The 27,976-nt window shown below is 37.7% G+C and overlaps 1 protein-coding gene across 2 annotated transcripts in view; it reads right to left on the bottom strand.

Moving 5' to 3' along the window:
- The window catches only part of NRK (Nik related kinase), a 143,064-nt gene extending 115,714 nt beyond the window's left edge, over positions 1 to 27,350 (bottom strand). For both annotated transcript variants that reach the window (XM_036839057.1, XM_036839056.1), the window contains exons 1-2: positions 27,042 to 27,350; positions 19,967 to 20,032 (exon numbers count right to left, since the gene is read on the bottom strand). In XM_036839057.1, the coding sequence (XP_036694952.1) occupies positions 19,967 to 20,032; positions 27,042 to 27,098 (123 nt within the window). In that variant the 5' untranslated portion in view covers positions 27,099 to 27,350. The remainder of the gene's footprint in view (positions 1 to 19,966; positions 20,033 to 27,041) is intronic.
- Between the last annotated feature and the right edge of the window lie 626 nt (positions 27,351 to 27,976).

The raw sequence follows: 27,976 nt of genomic DNA, 5'->3' as shown, positions 1-27,976 counted from the left end.
GCACTGAACTTTACAGGAAGAACCTGGTAAACCAGAGGAGGAAAAAAACTAATTTCATTACTCAATTGACAGATGTGAAGTTCACAAGGGTGTAATAGGGTATTCAAAAGGATTTTTAAGTCATTATATCCCACCTTCCTTTGCCACCAAGGCTGTTAAGGTCTTATGGGTTTTGGGCAGTTGAGCATATTTCCAGTAAGTCCATATTGACTAGATTTTAATTCTACTGTATGATCTGCCAAGACGTCAGTACCAGCTTCTGGGCTCCCCATAAAGAAAGTGGTCCCCACTCATGCCACTTCAGCTGGCTTCCTTAATTAAAAACATTGGTGCTGCTTTAGGGAATAGATGCTAACTTGGGAGCCAGGGGAGTAAAAAAGAGTTCATGTGCTTGGCTTGGTTTAAATCCTGCTGCTTAGATTTGATATGTGCTTTAATCCCTGTTTTACATGGCCAAATACTAAAAAGGAAAAAAAATAATAAAAAGTCCAAGACTCAAGTCATCTGACCAAAGAGCAACGAAAAAATCCAAGAGCAGATGAATTAAAACCACATTTTTTAAGGGAACGTAGTCTCTTAACTATATGCTGCTCAGGACGTCTGGACAAATGGGCTTTATTGATATCTGGAAAGAAAGATAAAAGTCATGGTAGAATTCATGATTACCAATGTCCCCAAACTTCTTTTTAACCAAACCAGAACTTTCAATATTTCACTATTTTTCATTTAACTTAAAACAGCCTAATCTACATGACCATTTTCCCCATCCCCTCTAACCAGCCTTCAGCCAAGATCCCTGTGCTTGCATTTTCAGCATATTGAAAGGTTCTGACAGGTCTTCTGAAAGGTTTCTTTCACCTAAGAGTCAGTTCCCCTATCTGCCAGAGGACGTAGTAGGATGCACAACTCTGGCTGAGGTTCACGTGAGCAAACAGAAAATGGCATTTCAAAATGATATGACATAGTTTAATTAATTTCCCTGAATTGACAAATAAATTTAAAGTTGCTTTGAATATGTGTTTGTGCCTGCGTGTGTGCATGCGTGTGTGTGTCTGTGTGTTTCTCTTCACTGAATAGGCCACATCAATCAGCTGTTAAATACTGTGTAACCTAAATGGTAGGGTTAAGTCCCTCCAGCCTTTCTCCTTTTGTTGTTTTGCATTTAAATGAACCAGGGTCAATGGAGGGTCATTCTAAGCAAAAGTGACTTGAGCCTGTGAGAGTAAGAGAAACAGGCTCCCTCCATCAAGGGCAAATGGATAACCTCTGGCAAAGTGTATTTTGCCTTCATCTCCTGCCCCGCTTTCACTGGCTCCTCCCATGTCGCCCTTAAGGCTCTCTCTTACAGAGGTGCTACATCTGGCTTTGCTTTCCTTGGGAACAACTCCCATGTTACAAAACTCTCCCTCTCCCCTCTCTCATAGCCACCAAAAATAATTTACCTGCCTTGTGCCTCATTTCCCTTGGGATTAGGGTGAGAACTAATCTCATCTGTGCTAAAGTGTTAATTAGTAGTTTAATGTATTACTTAATTTATAATATGCATGTAAATAGGTGATTTCTGGTGAGAAGTCCAAAGAAATGACTCTTTAATAATGGGAATTTTCAGGAATGCAGTAGGTTTGTCTTTGGGATATATATTCGGTCTGGGATATCTTTCCTGAAACTCATACCATACTGAGTCAAATCTCTGCCCTCCCAGCACATATGCTTAATTTTTTCCACTTATGAAAAAAGTAATATACCCTCTCTGAGATTTCTAGGTTACACGTAGAATCTCAAGTTCACCTAGGCAGTGGTTCCCAGTCAGAATCTCTTTTTGTGGGTCTTGAACATTTGCATTTTTAAATGATTCCTCCAGAGGATTTTGATATGCACTCCTGCTTGAGAACCATGGAAATACAGAAGTAAGGGCATTCTGCTCCATCAGAAGGCATCAAGTCCAGGCCTGATACTGCCTTTGCTCAAAATGCTGCTTAAACACAGTTTCTCAGTTCATGTCAAATTATGAATTGCTCTGGAAAAAATGCAACATTGAAATCCATGAGTATATATTCTTTCATTCATTCTCTCTCCCTTACTGCCTCTCACCCCACCCCTGCATATCGATTATCAGTGGTTATTTGACCTGCTACGGGGCCGTAAGGAACAATACAGAGAGACATTTTAAGATTAGGCAGGCCAGGACTTCACTTAATTTCAGTGCTTTCAAGTGTTCATCGCCATCTAATGTATCTGGGACAAATTACTCAAAAATTTACATAATAATACAAAGCAAATGGAGATAAGCATGGTGCAAAGTGACTCTGGAAGGTCAACTAATAAGTCACTTTTACATTTGTCTAGATTTTGTCCAAAAAAATTAAAGAGACTTATAGCAGTCAAGGTCACTTACCACACTTAGAATTGTCAGTATCTAAAGAAAAAAATGAGGGGGTATATAAAACGAAAATAAAAGAACTTGTCAAGGCAAAGAGATGTAAAGTGGGGCTGATGTGAGTTGAAGATAGAGGATTCATTTTTCAGAGGCTGGAGTAACTGAAGCCTGATTTATGAAATTTCTTTTTCTCCTTGTATTTTTGATAAATACTAATAAGCCTCCTTAATGTAAATTGAATAATATCCTTTATTCCTAGCCGTCACTCAGAAGAGTCTGAAGGTACATTTGAATCATCATTCTGATTTCAAAAATTATAGTTTCACTGGTATAATAAGACAATAATTATAACTATAAACTTGAATTATTACAGTTTTAATTAGTCATAATCTGGTATGAGAGGGAAAATGAGATATTTCATCTCAGCTCCCTATGATGAAGTAGCATACTTAGGGGATGACTATCTGGATATTAGAGCATTAGCTAATATCTAAGAAGCCTTGAACAACTGAGTATGAGTTAACAAGGGATCGGAACATGGTCCTTCTAAAACAAAGTGAGGCTTTACACCTTTAGATATTTGACCTTAAGCAAGTCACATCTCCTCTCAGGGTTTGAGTTTCATCATCTGTAAAAAATCTGACCTCTAGGGAGTCCTTCCAGCTCTATCTTGCAGTCAAGTTTGATTCTTCCTCACTTGTCTCAGCTTTCTGACTAGCGAATATTAAAATAACTTTTATATTAAAGAAAGGCATCCCTCCATCAATTCCTGCACTCAGTGGTAATAACATTTTTATAATGCTTTCAGTCTTGATGAAAGGCTTTTTGCATGTTCTCTCCTGGGGATAATAACAGATGCACTGAATAATGGGTTTATTATCCCCATTATTTTTGTGAAACTGCTGCTTAGAGATGTTAAGTGACCCACCTCCTGGTCACTCACCTCATGGATTAAATTAAGATCTGTGTGACACCAAAACACATGCTCCCACTGTGGCATGGCAGGGGACTAGACAGACTTGATTATCCAAGGATGGAAGCTGCATACTTCAAACTTGTGTCAAAATAAGTCCCTACATGAATTTTTAGCTGACTAGTTAGAATCTATACTATGAACCTAAACTGAAACCTTCCTGGCCAGGGCTCTCATCAAAGGGATTAGTTTTTTAAACAGTATGTGTCTACTGTCTAGTTTTTTGAGAGAAGAGTTTTTCCTCTTGAAATTGTATAGCACAATATCGATAGCATGTCTAATTTATTTCTGTTCTGGTTGGTTCCAAAACCTATATTGTGCACCAGACACTTTGCTGTTGAAAGATTTTACATAAAATTTATTTTTAAAAATAAAAGCCAGTTCTCAGTGAGAAAATTTAATTGAATCCTTCTTAAATATTTACTATTCAGAATAGGCACTTCATGAATGGCTAATTAATTTCTCATGTAGCTTCTAATGTTCCCCATAAAATATACCATGTAATTTGGCTTTGTCAATTGACTGAAAAGATAATTCTCTAATTCTCTCTGTCTTCATTAGAAAGGCTCTCTGATACTGAGTGGAAGAAAACAATAATGCTTGAAACTGGGAGAATTATATACACTGGAGCCTTATCCTAAACACTCCTTTGGGGCTTGGTGGAACCACCTTCTAGGTTCTCATTGATCCAACTATATCATGTATCAATACAAAGGTGTTACTTTTTGTACTTACCAATCCTCTTGTGGTTTTATATAGCATAGTTAAAGTGAGGGCTTTGAAGGCCAGAGAGATCTGGTTTCAAACCTGGCTTGGCCACTTACTGCCTGACTTTAGACGGGTTATTTAACTTCTCCATGCCTCAGTTTCATATACAAAATGAGAATAAGATTTATAAAATCTACCTCATGGGATTTCTATGAGGCTCAAGTCAGTTAATGTCTATAAAGAATATAGAATAGTGTCTGGTATATAGTAAGCAATTAATGGTAACGAATTGTTTTGGGCTAGGGTTCAAGACTGATTTACTTTGTATCTATACATTACAGTGCATGGCCTTCCCCACTTATTATTTAGGAACTACTTTTTCCTGAAGCACTAGAAAGAGTTGATGATGGCAGAAGGTCCAATAAGTGAAGTCACTGAGAAAGCTGGGAGATGGTGACATTGTTTCAGGCTCTATTTCTCTCTCTACTGGGGACTCTTAGCAAATCCAGAGAGGGCATAACTAACAATGTCACAACAAGTAGAGACCTCCAGTATACCACTGCCCCTTTTGGAATCTTCTTAAAATCTACAGAAGCATTCTTCCTGTGTGATTATCAGTTGTCCTTGAGGACATTCTCTGGGCCATCCTGAGGGAATTAGGAGCAGAGCGAGATGATGGTTGGATTTAAACAGTTCTGCTGGCAATGTCTCTATTCTGCACTGTAGATCAGTCATGCCCTATGTATCCTTCTTTAAGGTAAACTCCCAGTATCACAGGCAAAATGATTTAACTCACAACTCTTAAAAAGAAATGAACCACATGCAGCGGGGCTCTAAACAACACAAATGGTCTTCCTATGAAGAAACAACTCTGTAAATTGAAGCCAGTGATATCTTGGCCTGTGAAACAGAATAACGAAGACTGTTTACCGAAAAACAAAACAAACAAACAAACATCACTGACTGATATTGGCTGAAATCACATTAGGTGCTTGGGTCCATATTAGGTACAATAAAACTGGAGAGTGACTAATCAAGTCATCAGCTCGGTGCCCTTCCGCTTTTAGAGAAGGAAAAAAAAAGTGATATTGATTCTCTTTTTCGGCCCAGGGGACTGAGCAGTCAAAATGTTCTCCTTGGCATGTCAAAGAGAAAACTCTCCTTTCCTCTACTCAGCCTCTCAGCAAAGAGAAAATTACACACTTGTACTAGGTGGGCCCTACAGCTACCAGCAAAGCAGCCTTGCTATGGAGCCTGAAAGCACACCAAACATTTGCCAGAAGAAGCAGGGAGGAGTAGCAGCTGTTCTAGGACCAGAAGACCACTCCTATCTAGACATTGGCAGCTTCTTAGTAGGCTGAACTGGCATTCTCTACCATACCACAGCAGGTGGGTGAGATAATCTCCCTCTTACTTCTTAACACAGGGTTGGTGGATGGCAAATCTGTGACCTGGGGAAAGCTGTTCTAGATAAGGCTGGCAGATAAACTATAGGACAGGCCCAGTTAAATTTGAATTTCAAATAAACAAACATTTTTTAGCATAAGTATATACTATTGGGACACACTGACACTAAAAAAAAAATTTGTTCTTTATCAAAATTAAAATTTAACTGGGCATCCTGTATTTTTATTTGTAAAATCTGGCAGCCTTTATTGTAAGTTCTCTCTTACCCTTCTATTTTTTTTTAATTTTTATTTTATATTGGAGTATAGTTGATGTACAATGTTGTGTTAGTTTCAGGTGTACAGCAAAGTGAATCAGTTATACATATACATTTATCTATTCTTTTTCAGATTCTTTTCCCCACATAGGTTATTACAGAGTATCGAGTAGAGCTCCCTGTACTATGGAGTAGGTCCTTGTTGATTGTATATTTTATATATAGTAGTGTGTATATGTTAATTTTTTCCTCTCCATTTCCCCCACTCCCCCATCTGATCATCAGGGCCCTGGAATATAAGATTTGAATAAAGAAAACCACAAAATATAGAATTAACCAATGAAATTTCATTCATCACAGTGCTACTTCAGGGGATATTAAAGAAGCAATGTATAGTATCTAGTCCCTGACCTCATAGCCTTTTTACAATGAAAAGTTTGATTGGGGCCAAGTGAAGTTACTTGGGGCCACATTTCATTCTGCAGATTTTAATGCAAATAAAGGGCAAGTTGCATCCTTAAAGGCTCAAGTGACTTTTGCTTCTATATAAACCTGAGATACAACCATAGGCATTAAATCTCTGTTGCTGTAACTCATTCAAACTGCATTGCAATTCTCTACCAAGTACATAATGATATATTAAATGCAAATAAATGGCAAGATAATTCGCAGCACCAACAGAACTCAGAAGAGATAAGTATTTATAAAGGAGTTGATACCACATTACTATATTTACCAATACTGTAGAAAGGCCAATCATTTGCCTATTTTTTAAAAAAATACAAACTCTGCTGATTTGTAGAGAGTTAGGAAGGCTTTACAACTCAATTTCAATGGAGCCATGTAAATAGTTACTTTGATATTTATTTCTTTAAATGAATTATCCTTATAAATTAACTGGCCATATTCTAATTGATTTATGTAAACCCTCTCCCAACCCAACTCACCTATCACTCATGCCACTGCCAGATCCAAAAAGGTGAAGGGAATGGGGGGAGGTTAATCTGAAAAGTGCTGGCCTCATACCGGAGCATCCCATCTGAAGGGCGTCAGGGAGGTAAGTTGACAGTGCGTTATGCTTCTCTAATCTCCCTCCCTTGATGTCCAAGCATTAAGATCTGTCTGAGAAGCCCCTTCTAAAAACTATTTTGGACACAATGTAAAACATCCATGTCCGTCCTAAAAACCATTTTGGACACAATGTAAAACATCCATTTTCCATTTTAGTAAGGCTATGGGTACTAGATGTCAACAAACATTTTGGTAATTTCTGTCAAATAATCAGTCAATTAATTCTGTCAGTTTATTTTTGGAGGGGATGGTGGTGGTGGTGAAGAAATCAGTCAAACCAATTTTCACATTGTGCTGGCTGGGGTAAACATAGACTCTGCTCCCTACAAATATCACCACTCTGTTTTTCACTTCTCTTAAACTACTTTGCACCTTTCTACTCCCATCTGTTAGTTCTGCCCTGAGTACTGTTGGGGGAGGATACAACTACCTCTTACTCAGTACAATATGTTGCTCAAGTATGAAAAGGCATAAATCAAGCATATATGTATGGTGTCCCTAACTGATGGGAGTTTCCCAAGACATGGGACTAGAAATGTAACCCAACAACCAAGGTGTATATATATATGTATATATATATATATATATATATAAATATATATATATATATACACACACATATATATATACATAGATATGTACATATATACACACACACATATATATATATATCAGTGTAGGGCCTTGCAAAATCCACATTACTAAAACTTTTAGAGTTTAACATTTTGGGGCATTTAATTTTTTGAAACTCACTAAAATTTAAGGTAGTTTAAAAACCCATTACCGCAACTGGCAAGCGTGGGTAGAAGGCTGAGAGAAGCAAAGGCATTTGAAGGCTCTTATTTATGTGTTTTTCTTTCTAATGGCTGCCAATCTTCCAAGTCAGGAAATATTTGCACATGTTCTAGACATCTTCCTGAAGGTATGAGGCTCTCTTGAAACCATCCTTACACTTGGCTGTGCCAAAGACACTACAGCAAACTACAGTACCCCAAGAAAAAATATACTCTTTCAAGCTTCCTAAATGACTCATTCAGCAGAAAGTAATAAAAAAAAAAGTAAGGCTAATATTTCCATCCTTTGGAAATATTTATCTCTACACAGTGCCACCTTTTTCTAATAGTCAGAGTAGAAATTTACTTAGGTGGCATAATTTTTAAAGGCCAACCTGTCTCCAGCACTGGCTTAACAGGGTGTCATTAGTCAATCCTTTCCATCAAGGCACATCTGCAGACAGCCCCTATTAAAATATGTCATTTGGGAGGGGGTCATTTTTGTACACATCTTTTTAGTCCCACAAGAAATTGTGCTAAGCACCCACATGTAGAAGGTATTCTGCTAGTCCCAAAGAGATTATAAAAGTGATTCAGATAGATTTTTCTGGACACACCTAATTTTTTCATCGCACGTACTTGTAGAATGACAACGGTGATAATAAAATGAGAAAATGAATGTAGGCAATAAAAAACATACTAAGACATTTACATTGAATTTTTTGCTTGGCATACATTCCTGATGCTCTTTGTGCCTAGTACGTGCAAGGCACTTTATGAGGTGCTCTGGAAGTACAGCCAAAATGAAAATGTCCTGGTCTCTGCCTCTGAAGAAATTTGTGAACTAGTTTTATTTATATATTTATTTATTGTGAACTAGTTTTAAAGACTAATGAATTCTTAGGCATCAACTGCAAGCTCCGGAACTGGTTTTCTACTGTCATTGCAACACATTATTTTGTGACAAGGTGGGAGGAACTTGGCTGCCTGCAAAATTCTTGTAGAGGTTAACCACCAGGAAAGCCTCAAGTTCTGCTAAAACCTGCATCTCCATCTGAAGCAATACTATAAGAAGAATTTTACTTAAGCAGCACACCTGGTATACACCTCCTCATCTCAATGCCAAACCTGCCTCCATCTACCTGTTCAACTCTTCGTCTGCCAGCCTCTAACCTTCCAAGCTATAGCCACTTAGCCCCTACATGTAATTTATTCCCAGCCTAGACTGTGGGAGAAGTTGTGCTCTTAAGCAGGAAACAAACAATTATCCCTAGAAATGCATCTCTTAGATAATACACAGATTATTTTTAATTTGTTAATTTTAAAAATACCCACCAATCAGAAACCAATCATCCACAAAGGAAATCCTGAGGTTCTGTTTCATCTTTGAGAGACACTAATTTTCAATGATCATTTGTTGCCTCCCTCTTCCCTAGGGCTCCCAGTAGGAGCAGTAAGTGAGGCAAAATACCTCTGGCCCTGCTCACTAGAAGAGAGTAAAGCATTAGCAAGCACTTCTTTGCCTTCCTAGGGCTTCTAAGGGTTTGAGTAGGGATTTAGTCATGAGCTTCAAGTGTCCTATAAAGCCCATCTGCTTGCTCCAGTCCACTTCTGGAATTCTACTAAGTCCCTCAGACTAGAGTGTGCCTTAGTGCCCATCATGAAGGAAACAAATATGCCAGAGGGACAAATCATAATCTTCATCACTGACCTCAGCTCACCAGTTTCCTGTAAATTTTTGTATTTGGGCAGATATATTTTTCAACTGGCTGATGTAGTTTAGTGGTTTTTGACTCTGGCTTGTATCTGTTGATCTGAATATAATGTAGTAGAGTTAAGAACACAGACCTAGTGGCCAGGCAAATTTTGGTTTGACTCCGGACTTTGCAACTTAATAGCTTTGTTTAGTAACTCAAATTTTGGATCCTTAATTTCTTCTTTTATGAGATGGGGGAGATGATAACAATGGTACCTACCTCAAAACACTCTTATGAGATATAAATGATACAGTGTAAATTAAGCACTAGGCGCAATGTAAGCACTCAGTGAATGTTACCCATTTTTTCTTTAATGTTACCAATTCTGAGGACACTGAGCTCACTATTTCTAAAGTGACAAACATTTCATTCTCCATCTTTTTTTCTCACTCAATTTGTGTACCAAATAATTTTATTTAATTTTAATTTTTTTCTCAGAGTTAGGAAAAGCTGTCCTTCTCTGAGGACTCTCAGACTTGTCCTTTTTGATCATGGTGGTGTTTTTGTTTTGTTTTGTTTCTCTTCAGAGTTAATGATTTATACAAAATGTTACTGGCAGTGCTTAGAATATAATCAATCTTCTTTTCCCTCAGGGGAACCTGAATAATCCAACCTCCTTTTCCTAGTCATAAAGGAACTCTGCCTATAAATGACATACCTAAAAGGAGCTTTATTATTTTTCCAGCACGAATTACACATAAACCACCTCCATATTATTATTTCTCCAATTGAAAAGACACATAATTTATGCCTTATTGTTCCTCTCTTTCTCCATGCTCTGCTAGAGGAGGAATACAAATTACTGAGTGTAGCTGAGCAGAGAAAAATAAGAGTACTGGTTAAATAACTGCTTAATATTCTGACATTCTTTGATATTTTAGCATTATTTTACTCATAGCCTCTTTATAAGAGCCTGCCTTTAATGTAGCCCCAGCAACATAAAAGTTTAAGAGCTTCTACTTTTGCTTTGGCACCTCCAGAGAGCTACAGTGGCACATTAATTTCTAAATGCTATTTTGGCATCATCCACAAAACTACCTTAGACACAGATACACAAGTATGGTATAATGTTGAAAAGTCCTAAAACCAAGTTAGGGCTCATTGTTATTTTCAAGAGTTAGAAATGCCTAAATGCTATTTTCCAAAGTGTCTGTTTCATGAAATGTGGTGAGGACCTGGCCAACAAATTTTTAGTGGTCAACTATTAGAGGATCAAGGAAAGAAAGAACTTTTGATACTTCAACCACCTTCACCGAATTTACTGAGAATCTGACCACAGTGTCATATATATACATATATATATATATATATATATATGTATATATATACACACACACACACACACACACACATGCGTATATAATATTCTATGTAGTATAAATATATAGTATGTATATACTTGCATTTTGTGTATATATGTATATACAAACATATATACATTTATATGTATATTCCTATACATAAATGTACATATATAGTATATATAAATATATATGCATATATATGCAAAATAAAACAAAACTTGATTTTCAATATATTAGACAAAGAGCACATTAGTATTTTTAGCAGTACTCCCACTACTCTTTAAAATGGGCTTTTTCACATAAATTTTCCTAGGACTGACATATTTAAAACATCTTTAAGTGTAAAATCGAAGCATCAATTTTGCAATTTTGTATATCAATTTTAAAAAATTTATTTAAAAAAAATTTTATTGGAGTATAGTTGCTTTACAATATTGTGTTAGTTTCTACTGTACAGCACAGTGAATCAGCTATACGTATACATATATCCCCTCTTTTCTGGATTTCCTTCCCATTTAGGTCACCACAGAGCACTGAGTAGAGTTCCCTGTGCTATACACTAGGTTCTCATTAATTATCAATTTTATGCATAGTATCAATAGTGTATATATGTCAATCCCAATCTCCTAATTGTACATCAATTTTTAAGTAACTGTATTATTTCCTCTTACACACAGAGATTTATATTTTATTAAAAATCTATAATTGGGATGCTTTTCTCTGATTGAACAAAGCCACCATGCTATAGTTTATTAGTCTTGGCTTTTGTTTAGAAATATGTATTTGTCTCCATTCATTTAAATTTGTCTTTTCTGCTCATAAAACCCATTTGTAAAATCAACTGGATTAAGTATATGAAGACAGGAGACCATGATTTTTGTATTACCCCAACACACCAAATATAGAATTTCAATTTCTCCCCATATATATCTGTGAACTTATCAAATAGATGAGTAGTTGTGAAAATTTTTAATTGTGGCCTCTAGAGAGCACAAATTCTACATATGACTTTTACTTTCACCTTTCATTTCTATCATGCTATTGCTTCTTCCTCCCTCAAGTTTTATCAGGAGGCAGAAGTAAATTTTGGTATAACACAAAAAGAAAAAGACAAGCCTACAACTCAGAGACTGGGTTATATTCCACAGTTGGAGAGATGTCATGGCTAAGATAGAAATATTCCATTTTCTCCAAGGCTGCTAAGCCTCAGCACTTTCCACTAATTTGGTCCCCTGAGTCTCAATTTATTTAGTGCATGTTGGTTCTTTCACCCCCATTGCAAATATTCAAACTCAGTTCTCTTGTTGAGGAAAAACTTGTTCCTGGAGGGTGAGTTAGAAGGGTCATTAGACTTTCCACATCCAAAAAAAAAAAAAAAAAGGACATCCCTATTTTCTCCCTCCTTTTGCCCAATCTCACTCTAGCACTCCCTTTCCTTTCTGTTACTCATCATTCCCTCCTCAATATAGAGCTACAGTCATAGGGAAAATAACCTCCTTCTTTATGTCTACTAAAACTAAATCAATAAAAATGACCATCCCCCCCAAAGAAATGGTTTCTGGTAATTCTAACTAGCACCTAGTACTTAACATATTGCTTGGGACACAGTGAACATTCAATAAATATTTTTTAATTGTATTATGGAAAATTAAACATTCAAAGCAATGTTTTTATTTAATGGATAAATTGATGTTTCCTATGTTAGAGAAGCCAGAGGGTTACTTAAGAAAGACCAACCTCTACTTTTGAGGCATATAATCACAAGGGGGTGATGTCATAGGAAGAAGGAGGAACCAAGAGAGGGATCTGGTCTTATGGTACTGCACCAGGAAGGCACAACAGCCTCGTAAGCCTGTGGCCTCAACTCAGCTACAGCTTCAGTTCCTGCTTCTGAGGCTTGCAATGTATAATGAAATGCACAGTGTTATGCACTTTATGGGTGCTTAAGCAATATTTGTTGGCTGACTTAATTGAGATATATTTGCAAAATGGCAAGGATGTGAGGAAACTTTCCTACCTAAAAAGAAAGCATTCACAGTGCTAGACATTTGGTAGGCAAATAAACAGTATAATTTCAGCCTAAAAGGAAAAATATTCAAACCCCTATCCAATAGGCCTAGTGGCTAGGCAATCCAAATGTCAGCACCATGTTTCTGAAACTTAATTTAAAATATCATAAATTGTATGTCATCAAGTTTGAGGACGTTTCTTTCGTGCCTTTCTGTTCCCGTTCCCTGTCCTAACAGCAAATCCAGAAAACGTAACTAGTAAACCTAAATCTCACCTGTCTGGTGAGATTTCCAAGTAAAAGCAGTGTGTCAAGCAGTGATTTAAAAAAAAAATCAAATTTAACAGGGACGCATTGGACAGTGTTTTAAAAAGAAATTACCATATTCAACAGTACACTTCCAGAGAGCAAGAGATTCAGGAATTTGCTCATCATTGTAATGACACACCTTCTATATCTGACTTAATCTGCTGAGTGCCAAGGGGCAGATGACATCTCTAATATATCTCAAGGACAGATGGTTACTTATGCCCAGGGTATGTTTTTTGTTTTTTGTTTGTTTGTTTGTTTGTTTTTTCCAGGGTATGTTTTTAAGTTTTAGAACAATAATATATTTGGCCCAGTCCCTTCCTTCCACCAGCACTAATTGAGTTCCAACTAGGCATCAGGGACGTGTGAAAATTAAGCTCTAGACCCAACTGTAAAGTTTTACCCTATTTCAGGTGAATTTTTCCTTTGCTTGAAACAGTTGCCTTGAACCTTTTCCCACTTCTTTTTCTGCCTTCACCACCTGCAAATGGCAACGTGGGAATAGGTGATTAAAGTTAGAAGTACAGTCAAGACGTCATGAAGGGCAAGGCAAACTGGTTCACTCTGGCGATTCAGTTCATTGTCTTACCCCAATAGTATTCCGCATAAGAAAATGCTGTTAGATAACAGTAACACAGTTTTACCTTTGCATTGGGCATCATAGTAGTTACTGAGATAAATATTAGGTCTTGCTATCAGGTAGTAAAGTGGAGGAAAGAATGGAAAAACATGATGAGAATCATTTTATTTGGTGAAATGAGGAACTACTTCACCTAATAGCCAACAATCAACTTCTGTTTTGCAAGGTGGTGAAAGAACTATAAGCTAGTTATTATTATGCTGGTGACAGTAAGAATAAGAATAGTTTACATTTTACTGAGTTCCAGGCACTGTGCTAGGTGTATAGTTGAAGAGCCAGAAGAACGCTGGAGATTATCTAGCGAAACACATTTATTTTATACTTGAGGAAACAGGCCCAGAAAAGTCAATTTATAAGTATTGTGTCAGTTAATGGGAGAGTCAGGTTGCCACCCACTGAGCCAACCTAAAGGGCCTTGGTCTCTTTCTTAATATTTCATAAAATAACTGTGGTCTCTCCGTGTATATCGCTCTTCGGGAAATTGTTAATTTTTTTAATAGTAACATTAAAAAACAAGTTTCAAACTATTTTCTTTTTGTTTATTTGGTCTCACATGGGCAAATTCTAATTCAAATGACAATTCTTAAGCTATGAGACTAGCATCTAAAGGTGAAGAGGAAACTACGTTTTATAACTCTACTAGAGGAAAAAAAAGAAAGAGCAGTACTTTCTCCTAAAAAGAGAGAGAAAAATAAAACCCACAATTTTAAGTGAGGTTTGTACTGGCAGGAGGTGGGAGAGGGTAGAAAGACAGGCATTTAATTAGAAGAAAAAGAAGTAAAGGAAAAGGGTTTCAATGTGGAATGTGCAACTCAGCCTTCATTTCAACGTGCACAGACCTCAGTAGATAGCTGGAAACCTGCCAGAGAACGAGGCCTTGGAAACAAGCTGGAAGACATTGGAGAGACTTTAACCAAAACAAACACCAGCAGGGGATGTGGTTGGCAGAGCTGAAAAAGCAAAGGACTCTATGAGTCACTCCGACATTAATTTTGAATGGTATCATGCTTCCATTTTGTTGTACAGGGTATCTATACAGCATTATATATGTGTATATATATATATGTATATATATATATATATATATATACATATATATATAAAATATACATACACACATACATATATATTATTTAGGTAAAGAACATATAACATTACAGTCATTAGAAATATACAATTAAAAATATAGAGTAGAAAAGTACATCCAGTATCTCACTATTCTAACCATTTAATTCACCATTTTTCACGTGCAAGTTTTAACAGAACTGTAATAGAGTATACAAATAATATGCAATACTTTACTAAACATCATAAATATAGTTCTATGCTGCTAGATATCTTCATAAACATTGCTTTTCAGAGAAATAATATATTAACTGAGTTAAGATAATTCACTTCATCTTATTTTTTACTATTTAGTATTTTGCTGAATTTGTCTTCCTACAAGTAATAGGAACAGTAATAATGATATCAGTAGCTATCTTTTAAAGATAGCTATCATGTGCCAAGTGCTTTATAGGCATTGTTTCTAAATTTTATAAAATCTTGCAAGGTAGGTATAATAAGGAAATTTATACTCAGAGGTTAAGTGACTTGCTCAAGGTCATAGCTAATTAATGGCCAGGTAAGCACTGAATTAGGTCTGTCTCATTCCAAAGCAGGTCCACTTTTCACCACAAAATGCCACCTTTCTGCTAAAATGAATATCTTTATGCTTTTTCTACATTTTTGTGTTTATCATAGATTTCCAGAAGCAGAATTATTGGTGTAAAGAGTATGAACATTTTAAAAGCATTTACTACATACTCAAGGTTGTTTTCCATGAAGGAGGTATTTATATAAAGTGCCACCATCCCAAAATTTTTACAGAAGGAAATAAATTTGAGGTAGAAAAAAGAGGTCACATCAATGAGTGACAAAGGAAAATCTGTCTAATGTAAATAAAGCATCTGTAATCATTCACCTTCTGTAACACAGAGGTTTCTAGTTTGAAGATCTGATGGTAGAAAGTGTCCTCTATCTCTGGATGTGAATAGGTACATATAAAAGTCTTAGGAATTATAAATGTGTACAGGACCTAGCATATAGTAGATGCTTCATGAAGATTCAGTTTGACATGGACTTCTGGCTCCTGATGAAGATGTGGAAAGCTGGAAGGAGTGCCACCTCCACCCTAACAACAATCAAAACGTGAATAACCTATGAAATCATTAATTTTCTTGAGCCCAGAGAGAAGTCTCAAGGCAACCAGCTAGCCTGAAGTCTGAAAAAAGACAAGCACTTGCAGGGAGAGATGGGACATGAGCACTGGCTCACCTGTGGCTACAGAGGGAAGACAGGATCACATAGAAGCTGGTATAAAGAATTCTGCTGAACATGGTTGGACCTGGAGATTATCATACTAAGTGAAGTAAGTCAGACAGAGAAAGACAAATATCACATGATATCACTTATATGCAGAATCTAAAAAAAATGATACAAATGAACTTATCTATGAAAATGATACAAATGAACTTATTTACAAAACAGAAACAGACTCACAGACATAGAGAACGAACTTATGGTTACCAGTGGGGGAAGTGTGGAGGGGAGGGACAGATTGGGAGTTTGGGATTGACATGTACACACTGCTATATTTAAAATAGATAACCAACAAGGACCTACTGTATAGCACAGGGAACACTGTTCAATATTCTGAAGTAACCTAAATGGGAAAATAATTTTAAAAAGAATAGCTACGTGTATATGTATAACTGAATCACTTTGCTGTACACCTGAGACTAACACAACATTGTTGATCAACTATGTTTCAATAAAAAATAAAAATTTAAAAAAAAGAATTCTGCTGAAGTTTTAATGAACTGCTAAAGGCCAAGTATGGGCTAGCATAAGAGTACAGTACTCTCATGAGCCACAGATACAAGAGGAATATATACACAGTCATAAGCTTTTCTCCACAGATTTATGGTACTGACCTGATGGAGAGAAGAAGACCTTGCAGTAGGAAAAGCGTGAAACCATATGCAATTTCTCTCCCCACCCCCCATGGAATAAAAGCCCTAAGCCTTAGGGGAAGGGCATCAAACCCTATTCCCCGCAGGTTGCAGAGGAAGACCTGATATAGCTGGGGGAAATGTAAAAAAAAAATAATTCACTCCTCTATTTCTGGGGGTAGCGCAGGAATTAGTCCTGGGTCCAAAACATTTAGGATGTCTTACCACTAATAGAGGGGCAGGGTAAGTAAGAAAGTCTCACTTTCATGACCTAGAAGCACAGTATCTGCCTAAGACCGGGGTTGAATCAGGAAAACAGAGAACTCCTCCCTGCCCCACACCATCAGGCTAACAAGCACTTAAAGAAGCGATAGCAGTATACCACTAGGGGAGGCAGGAGAGCATTGAGCGAGAATCTTTGAAGCACAGAAGCACAAGGAAGAACTAAAGCTCATATCCCAGAAGCTCAGAGAAACCCAAGGATGGTAAATACCCCACCACACACACACACACACACACACACACACACACACACACACACACACACAATAAAAACAAAACCCCTAGACATTTCATATTTAAACTGCTGAAAAACAAAGATAAGGAGAAAAATCTTAAAGGCAGCCAGAAGATAGGAGGAACGAAGATGACAGCAGACTTCAGAAACTATGCAAGCCAGAAGACAATAGAGTGTTATCTTTAAAGTGCTGAAAGAAAATACAGTAACTGTCAACCCCAAATTCTATATCCAGTGTAAATATCTTTTAAAAATGAAGGAGAAATAAGGACTTCTCACACAAAAGCAGAGACTTCATTACCAGAAGCCCTGCACTATAAGAAATGTTAGAGGAAGTTCTTCAGGCTTAAAGAGTATCATACCCAGATAGAAACTTGGATTTACCCAACAAAATGAAGATTCCAGAAATAGCTTAAATGAGTATAAATATAAATTTTTCTTCTTTTTAAATTGCTCTAAAAGATAACTGACTAAAGAAAAAGTAGTAGTATTGAGTAGAGGGAAAAAAGTAGTAGTAGTGTAGGTTCCTATCATACGTAAGAGCAAAATGTATAACAACCATAAGCATAGTACACAAACTAGGACACCACACAGTGAAGTGGTAGAATATTACTTGAAGGTATACTGTGTAATTTAAGATGTATATTGAAAAATCTTGATTGTGGTGGTAGTTACATGACTGGACATGTTTGTCCAAACTCATAAAATTCTACACTTAAAAGGATGAATTTACCAAGTGTAAACTATACCTAAATAAGCCCTAGTTTATTTATTTTTTTAAAGAATTTTTTGATGTGGACCATTTTAAAAGTCTTTATTGAATTTGTTACAATATTGCTTCTGTTTTCTGTTTTGGTTGTTTTTGGCCACGAGGCATGTGGGATCTTAGCTCCCCAAACAGGGATCGAATCCACACCCCCTGCATTGGAAGGCGAAATCCTAACCACTGGACTGCCAGGGAAGTCCCCTAAGCCCTAGTTTTTTAAAAAAGAGAATTATCATGCACAACTCACCTTTTTACCCTCTTGACTTTTCTTCTTCTTATGGCATCACAATTCTGATGACTGCTGATGAGAAACCATCTTTTTGTGTTATCTAGCCTTACCTTTGCTTTTTGCCTTATATAACTGAGGTTTTTATTCCTAATATCTGATGGTGGAGAGAGCTCTATACCTTCAAATCAAGCCAAGTATACACACACACACACACACACACACACATGCACACACACACTTAAATACACACCCCTCAGGAATTAAAATGTACGTGGAGCCATGGAGATTATAAATGTGCCATAAAGAAGAGAAACTTCTATGTATAAGATGTAGGTATCTATGCACAAAGTGGCAAAATTTGCTTAGATCACACAAATGTTAACTAATCATTTAGTCTGGAATGCAATTGAAGTAACAGAAACAATATATTTGTGTCTGTATCACTTTTCCATCTATAGCTTATTGTTTCTGTTAATAGGTCAGGTCAAAATGGCTTGAAAAAACTTTTGTCATGAATATTGACACTCTCTCTGTTCCTTATACTCACCAAGGTTCTTTCTGCTTTTAGGATCCTTCCACAATGCTATTTCTACTACTCAATGTCTGTGCTTTAGGCACATTTGCACAACTTTTAAAGATCTCCCCACCCTACCTGGGTAGATGAATTTTAAAAAGAAGCTACTTCTGGGCAGATGCAGCCTTAAGGTTACAAGGCTTGGCAGGCAGAGGGCACCTTTGTCTGAACTAGAAAGAAGCCCCTTCCACTGGACCCATTTCAAGACACTTCTACACAACCCATACGTAGAGGACCTGTGCTCAGTCGACAGTAAGGATCAGCCTAGGGACAGTGATCTGGTTTTTGAGGGACATTCCTGGGGAAGAGGAACCCTGCATTTGTACATAACATTATACAAGATTGAGAATATGTCTATTCACCATATTAGAGAGCGGGGGAAGGGCACCTTATCAAGGTGATAGGGCCACTAAAGCACCACCCCATCTCCAATCCAGCCCTTACCACTGCCCCTGCTCTACCTAGAATGAATCAACATCATCCTCTACAACCATACCTTTGCTTGGTTATCTCATATTTGTCCTCCTGATGTCATTTTAACAGTGATTCCCCCAGGGAGCCTGACCTTTCAATCTAAATTAAGCCCCCCTGTCCTTTACTTTTACATCACTAGGAATTTTCTTACAGAAATATATTACAATTGCAATTATATAGTTATTCATGTGCTTACTTATATATTTGCCTCCTCCAAGCCCCCACGCACCCACACACAAATACACACATTTAATCACTTACATATTTCTAGACCATAAACCCTGGAAGAGTAGGGAATATCTGTTTTGTTCACCACTTAAGACTATCACAGTGCCTGGCATATATTTTGTGCTTAATAAATATCATTAAACAAATGCAGAGATTTTCTTGTTAGATTATTTTGGAAGCTATCATATACATGTGCACATTCATATACATAGTATGATATAGAATGCTATGGAAACTTTTTGTAACATTCAGCTTAAAAGTTGAATGTCAGTAATTAGAATGGTATGGACATCTAATATCAAACAAGTGATATTTTTATTTGGGTACATATTATTTGAATTAGCTCTCTTTTCCTTTAGTGATTTTATTAATTTTCTGCTAATAATGTTTAGATCTTATGTTTTGTTGGTTGGTTCACTATAGCTTTCCAATCCATTTTTTGTAATAATTCTCACAATTGTCACTGAGCTATCTTAATTTGATTGTTCTCTCAAAGTGAAATGTATTTTGGCATTATTTGATTTGCAGTGTAGGGTTTCAACTTAGCAATCACTGTTGTTATTAGAAAATGCAGAATGAATACCTAATGTAACTCCACTTACCAAATAGATTCTGCCATAAGTACCAAGGCCAATGGTTTTATCCAGTGAGAATATTCCAGTGGGATCCTGCAAAAATGTAGGATAAAACTTTTCAATTTTCTTGGAAAAACAGCCAAGCATTAAATTATCTAGAGTGGTATTTCTATTCTGCCTTGTTCCCTTAGAATTTCCATGGGAAGAACCTAAGTGTTATTTACCAAAAGAATAGCACTGTCACAATCTCCCTGGACTGAGTGTAGTCATTTATAAAAAAAGAAGCAATGGTGTGAACATTAAGTAGTTGTATAATTATCATAAAACTGTAAAATGCATACAATTATGTCTAGTTGAGGCATATTCGTAAGTTAATTAGAAAGGCTATTAAAAGTAGAAATAAATTAATTTACTTGCAATTGAAATACTCTTTTGATGTCCATCTTTTGAGTGCTAACCAGACAGGCAGAAAGTTTACCATATAGCAATGGTAATATTGAGTAGATATGTAATGATGAGTAGGTACTGGCTACAAAGTCTAGATTGTTTATATAATAGTAATTCTTAAGAAAGAATATTGCCTCTAAATATGAATAACAAAATAAGATCATGGCATTAAAAGAGCATCATTTTTTAAAAAACACTAGACAATATAACATGTTTATCAGCAGATTCTTAAGGCTTCCATGTTTATCCTTAAACATTGTTTCCTTACCTTAAAATATGGATATTCATTTCTTGTTCACCACAAAACATGGTTTCTTGAATTTTATCACTATTTAAACTCTTACTCTAGCAGCTTATTTTGCTATTTTAGCAAAACAGATATGAAGTATGAGTAGATGCCAATTTATACACAAAGTAATAGGAGCATTGGCAAATTCTTGGAAATTCACATGCCTTATAGAAAGCACATTTTATATATACAAACTTTGTATAACCTTGTTTAAAAATATTTTTATCACTGTGACAAATGTGAGCTAAACAGAAAAACTATTGAGCAAATGCAATGTATATGACTGAAATTATAGATTCCTTTAAACTGGTGTGATACTTGTGTAATCTAGCAAAAGTGTCATAGGAAAATGACACAGCTCTGGGATTACTTCAGTCAACAAGTATTCAACTGGACAGAGTCAGGAGACTGAAGTTATAGCCCCAGTTCTGCCATTAATTAACTATATGACTTTGTGTAAGTTATTTACTCTCTCTGGGACTCAGTTTTCACATATATAAAATAAAGGTGCTGTGTTAAGTGATTTCCTAGCTCTAAAATTCTTTAGAAAAAATCAGATTCTGACATTCTAAAATCCAGATGTTTCCAATGCATTGATATGACAATTGTTAGCAGCCTACTTTCTTAAAATTAGCATTAAAATCAATGTCACAATATGCACAGTATTACTGTAGGAAAATAGTTCAGGGAACATACTCCCAATGAAAATACAAAAATTTTTTTAAATGATAATTTTGAGGATTCAAGAAAACTAAAAATAGATTGTTATAGTGAACTTTGATAACAAGCATATCATTGCTGTTATAATTCATTGAAAATTTTATGGGAAAAAGCCAACAAAGAAGTTCCTAAGGTTTGGCTTGAAGCGTTTATCAATTTAGCATATTTCTTTAAAGGAGATCTTTGAGGAATTTATATGAGACATTATTAATTCTGGAGAAACAGTCTCTGGTCATCTGTCAAAAGAATCAAATATGTTAGCTGATTCCTATCAGTAAACCATTCTTTGTTATAGTTGAGGCTGCATTTTAGCTAAAAACAAACAAACAAACAAACCCGATACCATACATCAGAGAATTACTGTATTATCTGAACAAGTTTATTTCCAAATCTTTGAGCACGGTCTTTAATTTCTGTAATCCTTTTTCTAGCCCTCAATAATGTAAGTACCTTACTCATATTTGAACCCAGGTATTTACATACTTAAAAAAGACACCAAGGAAACGAACGGGACAATAAAATGCCGGTGGAATTCTTGGAGGCCTTATTTTATCTATATTCATGTTGTTTGGAAAATTTTTCCTGCTCACAAATGACCAAAACATCTTAATTCTCCTCATGCTCACATTTAATAATAAAAGGTTTTAAAAACTTTTTTTCTGTTCTTAAAGGCAGCTCATTTTGGTATTCATCTAAGACTATTTTTTTCATTAGTTTTATGCAGTATTTTTTTGTTCCCATCTCCACACTAATCTCTTTCAAGACTAAATGATTGTCAAACTCGGCAAAAAGAGGAAGGGAACTATGCTAATTACTAGGGTAATATTACTCAATTTCTTGTATCAGATTTTCCACTGAATTATAGTCAGAGAAAGCTTATTCTGGGCTCCCAAAGAAGGAAGTATTGAGAAGTCAACTTTTTTCGGTCACTGTGAAATTAAAGTCCTCACCAAGGGGGTCTCTATGATTACTTGGTCCTCTCCTCTGCCCTGCTACTCGGAGATAAGAAAACCAGAAGAGGAAAGATTTGTATATTTATGACTGCTATATCAATTTAGAGAATATTTGGTGGTTCAGTATGTTCCGGTGTTCCATTTGGTTAAAAGAATGGTCAGTTAACAAGAAACCTTAATTTGTGAAAGTTTTTTCAAAAGATATTACTAAAAGTCTAAGTTTTAAAACATTTTTGAACCATAAAATGTTGGGCAAATACTCTATACTTCGTTATATTTTTCTATGTATCTAAATTAACTCTTGCAATTTAAAAGTCCTAGTCTGCCCCCTGAAATCCTGAATTTGGGGAGTTGTTTCTGTCTTCGGAATTCAAGAAGAGGGGGGAAAATGGGAACCTTGATGGGTAATTTTATTTAAGGCAGGGGGTTGGGGGTAACAGGAAGAAAAAGAACCACTAGAAGGCAGTGTTTGCTGGCCATGGAAGAGATGCAAAAGCAAAGGCTGATCTACAGGACCAAATACAGCAGAAATTAAGAACAAAGTGGAAATGATAAATGGTCATCATAGGTAGCAATACATTTCAGATTTAGGGCAGTAAAAGAGAATCATAGAACACATTCCAGTAGTTAGACAGCTAAAGGAAGAAAAGAGGTTGCACAGTACCTAGAAGAAATAGCAGAGGCTACTGTTCTTTTGTTTTAAATATTAGAAAATGTGATTTTATGAAAATAGTTTATGGAGAGAGAAACTGAAAATGGCAGATGAAACAAAATAAGTGTCAGAGTAAGTTTCAGAGATATTTGGAGGAATGGGCTTCACAATTCAAGTAGAAAATTTAAAAAGGACAATCTCTTCCTTTAGACTAGTGTTTCTCAAACTGTGGACTGCATAGACTCTCCTTACATGAGACTCATCTGGAGAATCTTGTTTAAAATACAGATTCCTTGTCCCAACCATGGAATTATGAAACCAGAATTTCTGTGGATGGATCTCAAGATCCAAGATCATTCTTGGGCACTGTTCTGGTGCATTAACATAAAACCCACTGCTCTAGATATTGAGGGGAAAAAGACTGAGAAAACTGATTGAAGTACAATGTCATTTTGAGGTGATGCTCTAGAATACCTAATGGAGGATATGCTGAATATTTCAATCCTTGTGGACTAGAAGGTAAAACTGATTCAAAATAGGGGGCTAAGGGACTTGAGAAAGTGAAAGTTTCTCATGACTGAGTGTGGAAAGCAGGCTTGGTCTGGGTGGTGGAAGACTGGGAGAGCTGGCAGTTATATTTAAATATAAACCTAATGTAATTCAAATATAGTTTTTTGGATCATGTACTATTTCAGATCACCTCTGCCACTACTGTCCTCCAGGCCTGTCTAATCCTGACCCCAATATAGATTAGGACTACACACGGCAGTGTCAAATACCAAGGCCAGAGTTGTGAGGAATGTCATTACCATACTGGGCACAGAAGGCAAAGGGGACTATCATAGTGAAAGACATGCCAGATTTGGAGATGAAGAAATAGTTTCCAGTCCCAAGGATTGAGTGACATATGCATAGTAGGGAAAAAAACTTACATATATATATATATATCTCCCCAGGTATTGCTGCTGGCAGACAATGTGCAACACACACAGATTTTATATATATATACATATATATATATATATATACACATATACATATATATATATATATATGTATATATATATATATATATATATATATATATATGGTTTTGCTGTTCTCTTTTTCAAAAAGGAAGCACAAACCATGAATCTCTGTACTTTCTTTTCTGTTTTGTCACCTATAGGAAATGTTTATTAAATAGTAAGTCAGGAAAAATGGAAAAATGACAGTAACCCATTAATTAACAAAGAAAATGTAGCTTACCCACCTGTCAGTCTCCGGTTATTATGTTTACTCTTTTATTTTATGTCTTTAACTTTAGGGAGTTATGCAAAAAAGAAAGTACAATTCTCTCTCCCCTCTCCCTGCTTCCCCAGCTTTCACTATTGCTTAATATTTTAGGTCTTAAAAGATATCTATCTAATAACAAAAATGCCAAATAACCTTCTACTACTTTCTTTAAATCGCAATTTGCACAGCCAGCTTGGCCTCTCTTAAAGGTCCTTGTCTTGTGGTCATTTAGCTGGCCAGCCCTAGAACGGACATAATATACCAATCTTAAACTATACTCGTATTTAATCATTCTATACTCTTCAAGATTCTTTTTTTGCTCAATGTGAAACTCCAAAGTCTGAATCCCCCCTCATTATCTGGCTGTTGCCAAGTTGGTATACTTGGTGTTGACAGATGCCAACTTTCTGACCTCATATGTATCCTATTGAGGATAATTATCACAAGGGATCTCACCATATGCAGGTTTCTTTGCTTGCTTTATCATCTCTACTTTGCATCAAAATGCAAACTTCCAAACAGATAACTTAGATATCTCTTGACCTTTTCATTTACTCTTATTTCTTCAGCAACTTAGGAAATAAGTCAAATGCAAAGAAATCCAAAATCACTAATCTATACCTCAGTGACCAAAACAACAGTGAATGTTTTGAATCTCTAAAAATTTGATGTAAAAAAAAAAAAATTCTAAAGGGGGGGTGCTCTTCTTCCACTTGATTTCTTAGGGTTTAGACCCTGATGGATGTTCAGGAAGAGGGGAAACTTATGCATAATTTGCTCACATGGTGAAGCTCTCCATGATGTAAAATATCTCCTATGTAATAGAAATTTAGAAATTGTTAGACGTTGAGGACTTTACGAGACTTTCATGAAGTCTGTAAAATGAGGCCAAACATCATTGCCCTGAAATTTTGTCTTCTTCCTATCCTTATATTAAAAACTAACCTCATCTTTCTCCCCTCCACACCCCCACCAACCCCCAGAAAACTATTTCAGTGAACTGCAATGTAAAGATTGTAGCCTTTCCCCTTATCTTCTTGGCTCTCACCAAGTTCTCATGTCCAGGGCCATGACCGGGTCAGTTAGTCTGGGCCATTTCCCCCCATTTTTTTTTTTTGCAGCAATCAAACCTTTTCTCCTTGCTTTTGGAATTCCTTGTTCTATCATTTCTAGGAGGTCTTTCCCATTCCTCCCTTCAGTCAATTTAAAAAAGAGTTTATTTCAGTTTGCCTACGTGTGGTTTCCATATTTGCCCTAGTTTTTGTTTTGTTTTTTCCTCTTTCCCCCACCGTACACAGAGAATGTTGGAGGAGGGTAACATTTCATTCATTGGTTTTACACTTGGGAGCAAATCTAGTCAGAATATGAAAGTGCTGTTCAGAAAGGAAACCACCAATTGAGGCCTCCATATTCCAGAAATCTCATGTATACACTGAGTGGAAAAATATTTAACTTTTAAAAATTCTGTGACTTTATTTTATGAAGCTGCATCAATAACCACAGTGCTGATTATCTGTAATTCAACACGTTTACATTGAGGCTCCTTTAAAAAAAAGGCTGAGAACAATTTGCTAAAATGTTACCCATGTGCATCACCTCCTCCTCCACATTGTTTTAGTGTAAAATTATATAGGTGAGGCTTGGGGAATGCCCCATTTTTGAGGGGGACAGGTGTCTGCCGTCATCAGGAAGACAATATTTAAATGTAAATATGTATAAAATTAAGGCACTGCTACTTTGAATAGTTCCATAACCTCAAGGTTAATATTTAGCTTTTCCCAAAGCAAGCAGGCCACTGCCCTGTACTACAGTTGCCTGGTGATCATTCCAGCACGGTGCATGCTTATTCCCTTTAGAGAGTCCAGGGGCCCTTTGCATTCAAGACAGGGTGCGAGTGAAATGCCAATCTAAAAAGGGAACTTGAAAAACGGATTTGGGTGGGATCCAATATCTGCCAGAAACCAGATGCCAATGAAATAAACGGTGCTGCTAAAATAATAAGTCTACTAATAACGACGGCGATAATAACTCACCAATCAATTACAACTCTGGAGGAAAGCTGGGCATTTGGGAAAAGGAGGATCCGCAAACGAAAACCACGAGAAAAAGCTAAATCTGGTTAGCAAGTGAGCGCAATACATTTTTTTAAAAAAAATTGGGGTGTGCAGAATTCACTTCTCCCCCAAGCGGCGTCGAGTTCTTTAGCTCCGGCAATACTAAATCGGGACCAGTGCCCTGGCAGAGTAAGAAGCTGTTAGAAAGTGCTATTAGAAAGTGAGACTTCAACGCTTTAATTTTCTGGCTGTCACCTAGAAGGAAAGGTCACGCTGAGAGTGGGCATCTCTTCTGGCAAAAGAAGAAGCAAACGACGGGGCGGCGGGGTGACAGAGAGGCGTGCTTTCAGGAAGCCACGCGTCGTCGCGCTCTTTGGCCTCTCCTTGGGCCCCGCTAGGACAAGTACCCGAGCGCCGCCAGACCCAACGGGCCACATTTAGAAAAGATCCCGCTGTTTGTAGCCCGCACCAACCTACTGCCACCTCTTCCCACCATCCCTCTTCCCCCGGCCCTTTGCCTTTCCGTGAGTTTGGAGCAACCCGGGGGCCCAGGGGGCGCCTTTCCCGCAAGCCCACTCCCGGGGTCCCCTCCTGCAGTCGCGGTCTCATCGAAGTCCTGGCCTAGCCAGGCTTTCGGACGTCTGTCCCCTCCATCGATGCTCAGAACTCGCAGAAGAGAGCACTTCGGGGGTGACGGGCGTCCTCTACTCACCGGCAAGTGGCCCAGATCCGTGACCTCCTTGTCCCTCCAACCCCCAGGTCCCGCCATGGCTTCGAGCGGAACCGGAGCGGGCGACTGAGTTAGGCACGCTCGGGGAGTCTGAGGTGAAAGCGGGCAGAAGTCGAAGGAGGAGAAGGGAAGGGGAAGGGCCGGGGAAAGCAACGGGGACCAGGGTTTGCGGCGTGGGAGAAAGAGGAGGGGAAAGTGGAGGGAAAAGAGCGAGGAGTGGAGGGAAGCCGGAGTTTGAGAGGCGGGAAAACGAGTCTGGCTAAGGCGAGAGAAGAGTCTGAGCGTCCGTCCCGGAGACCAAGGAGTGAGAAGGGTGCTCCGAGGGCGAGAGCGCAGCGTCTGTCCCGGCAGGGTGCGCCTCTTTCAGGGTGGGGAGGGGGGCGGTGCAAGGAGGGGGCCCGGGAGCAGCTCGAAGGGGATTGGTGCAGCGTCACGTCGCCAGGTGGGCAGCCCCGCGGCGGGGAGGCGGGCGAGGGGGCCACTGGCCGAGAGAGGTGCTGAAGGACTATAACGGTTTGCGAGCCGGCCCCCGGCGCCCGCCCCCTCCCACGTCCACCGCTGAGCCCGCCGCCCCCGCCCCCGCTGGCGAGTGTTCCACAGGAAACTTTTTCGAGGCAGCTGCCAGCCCCGGAAAACCGGTCCCGCTCCGCGCCGCTCCCAGTCTGGGCCCCACAGCTCTGCCGCAGTCCAAACAGCCCGCGCCCTCACCTCTCCACGAAACACTTGTGACTTTTCTAGTTGTCTATTTTCTCTTTCTGCTCCTCTAATTTTATTGCTCCATTTATTGCAAAGACCCATCAAGATAGATAAGGAAATGACTTACCACTGGGTTAGGGATCAGACCTAGGCGAGCCCCTGTGCGGGCGGGGCGGGGAGAAAACACCAAGTGCGCCGCAGGGCTACCACAGCTTGGTCTT

This window comes from Balaenoptera musculus, chromosome X (genome assembly GCF_009873245.2).
Source record: "Balaenoptera musculus isolate JJ_BM4_2016_0621 chromosome X, mBalMus1.pri.v3, whole genome shotgun sequence".
NCBI classification, from domain to species: Eukaryota; Metazoa; Chordata; class Mammalia; order Artiodactyla; family Balaenopteridae; genus Balaenoptera; species Balaenoptera musculus.
Note: the sequence above shows the minus strand (reverse complement) of the source record. Positions and strands in the feature narration are given on the sequence as shown.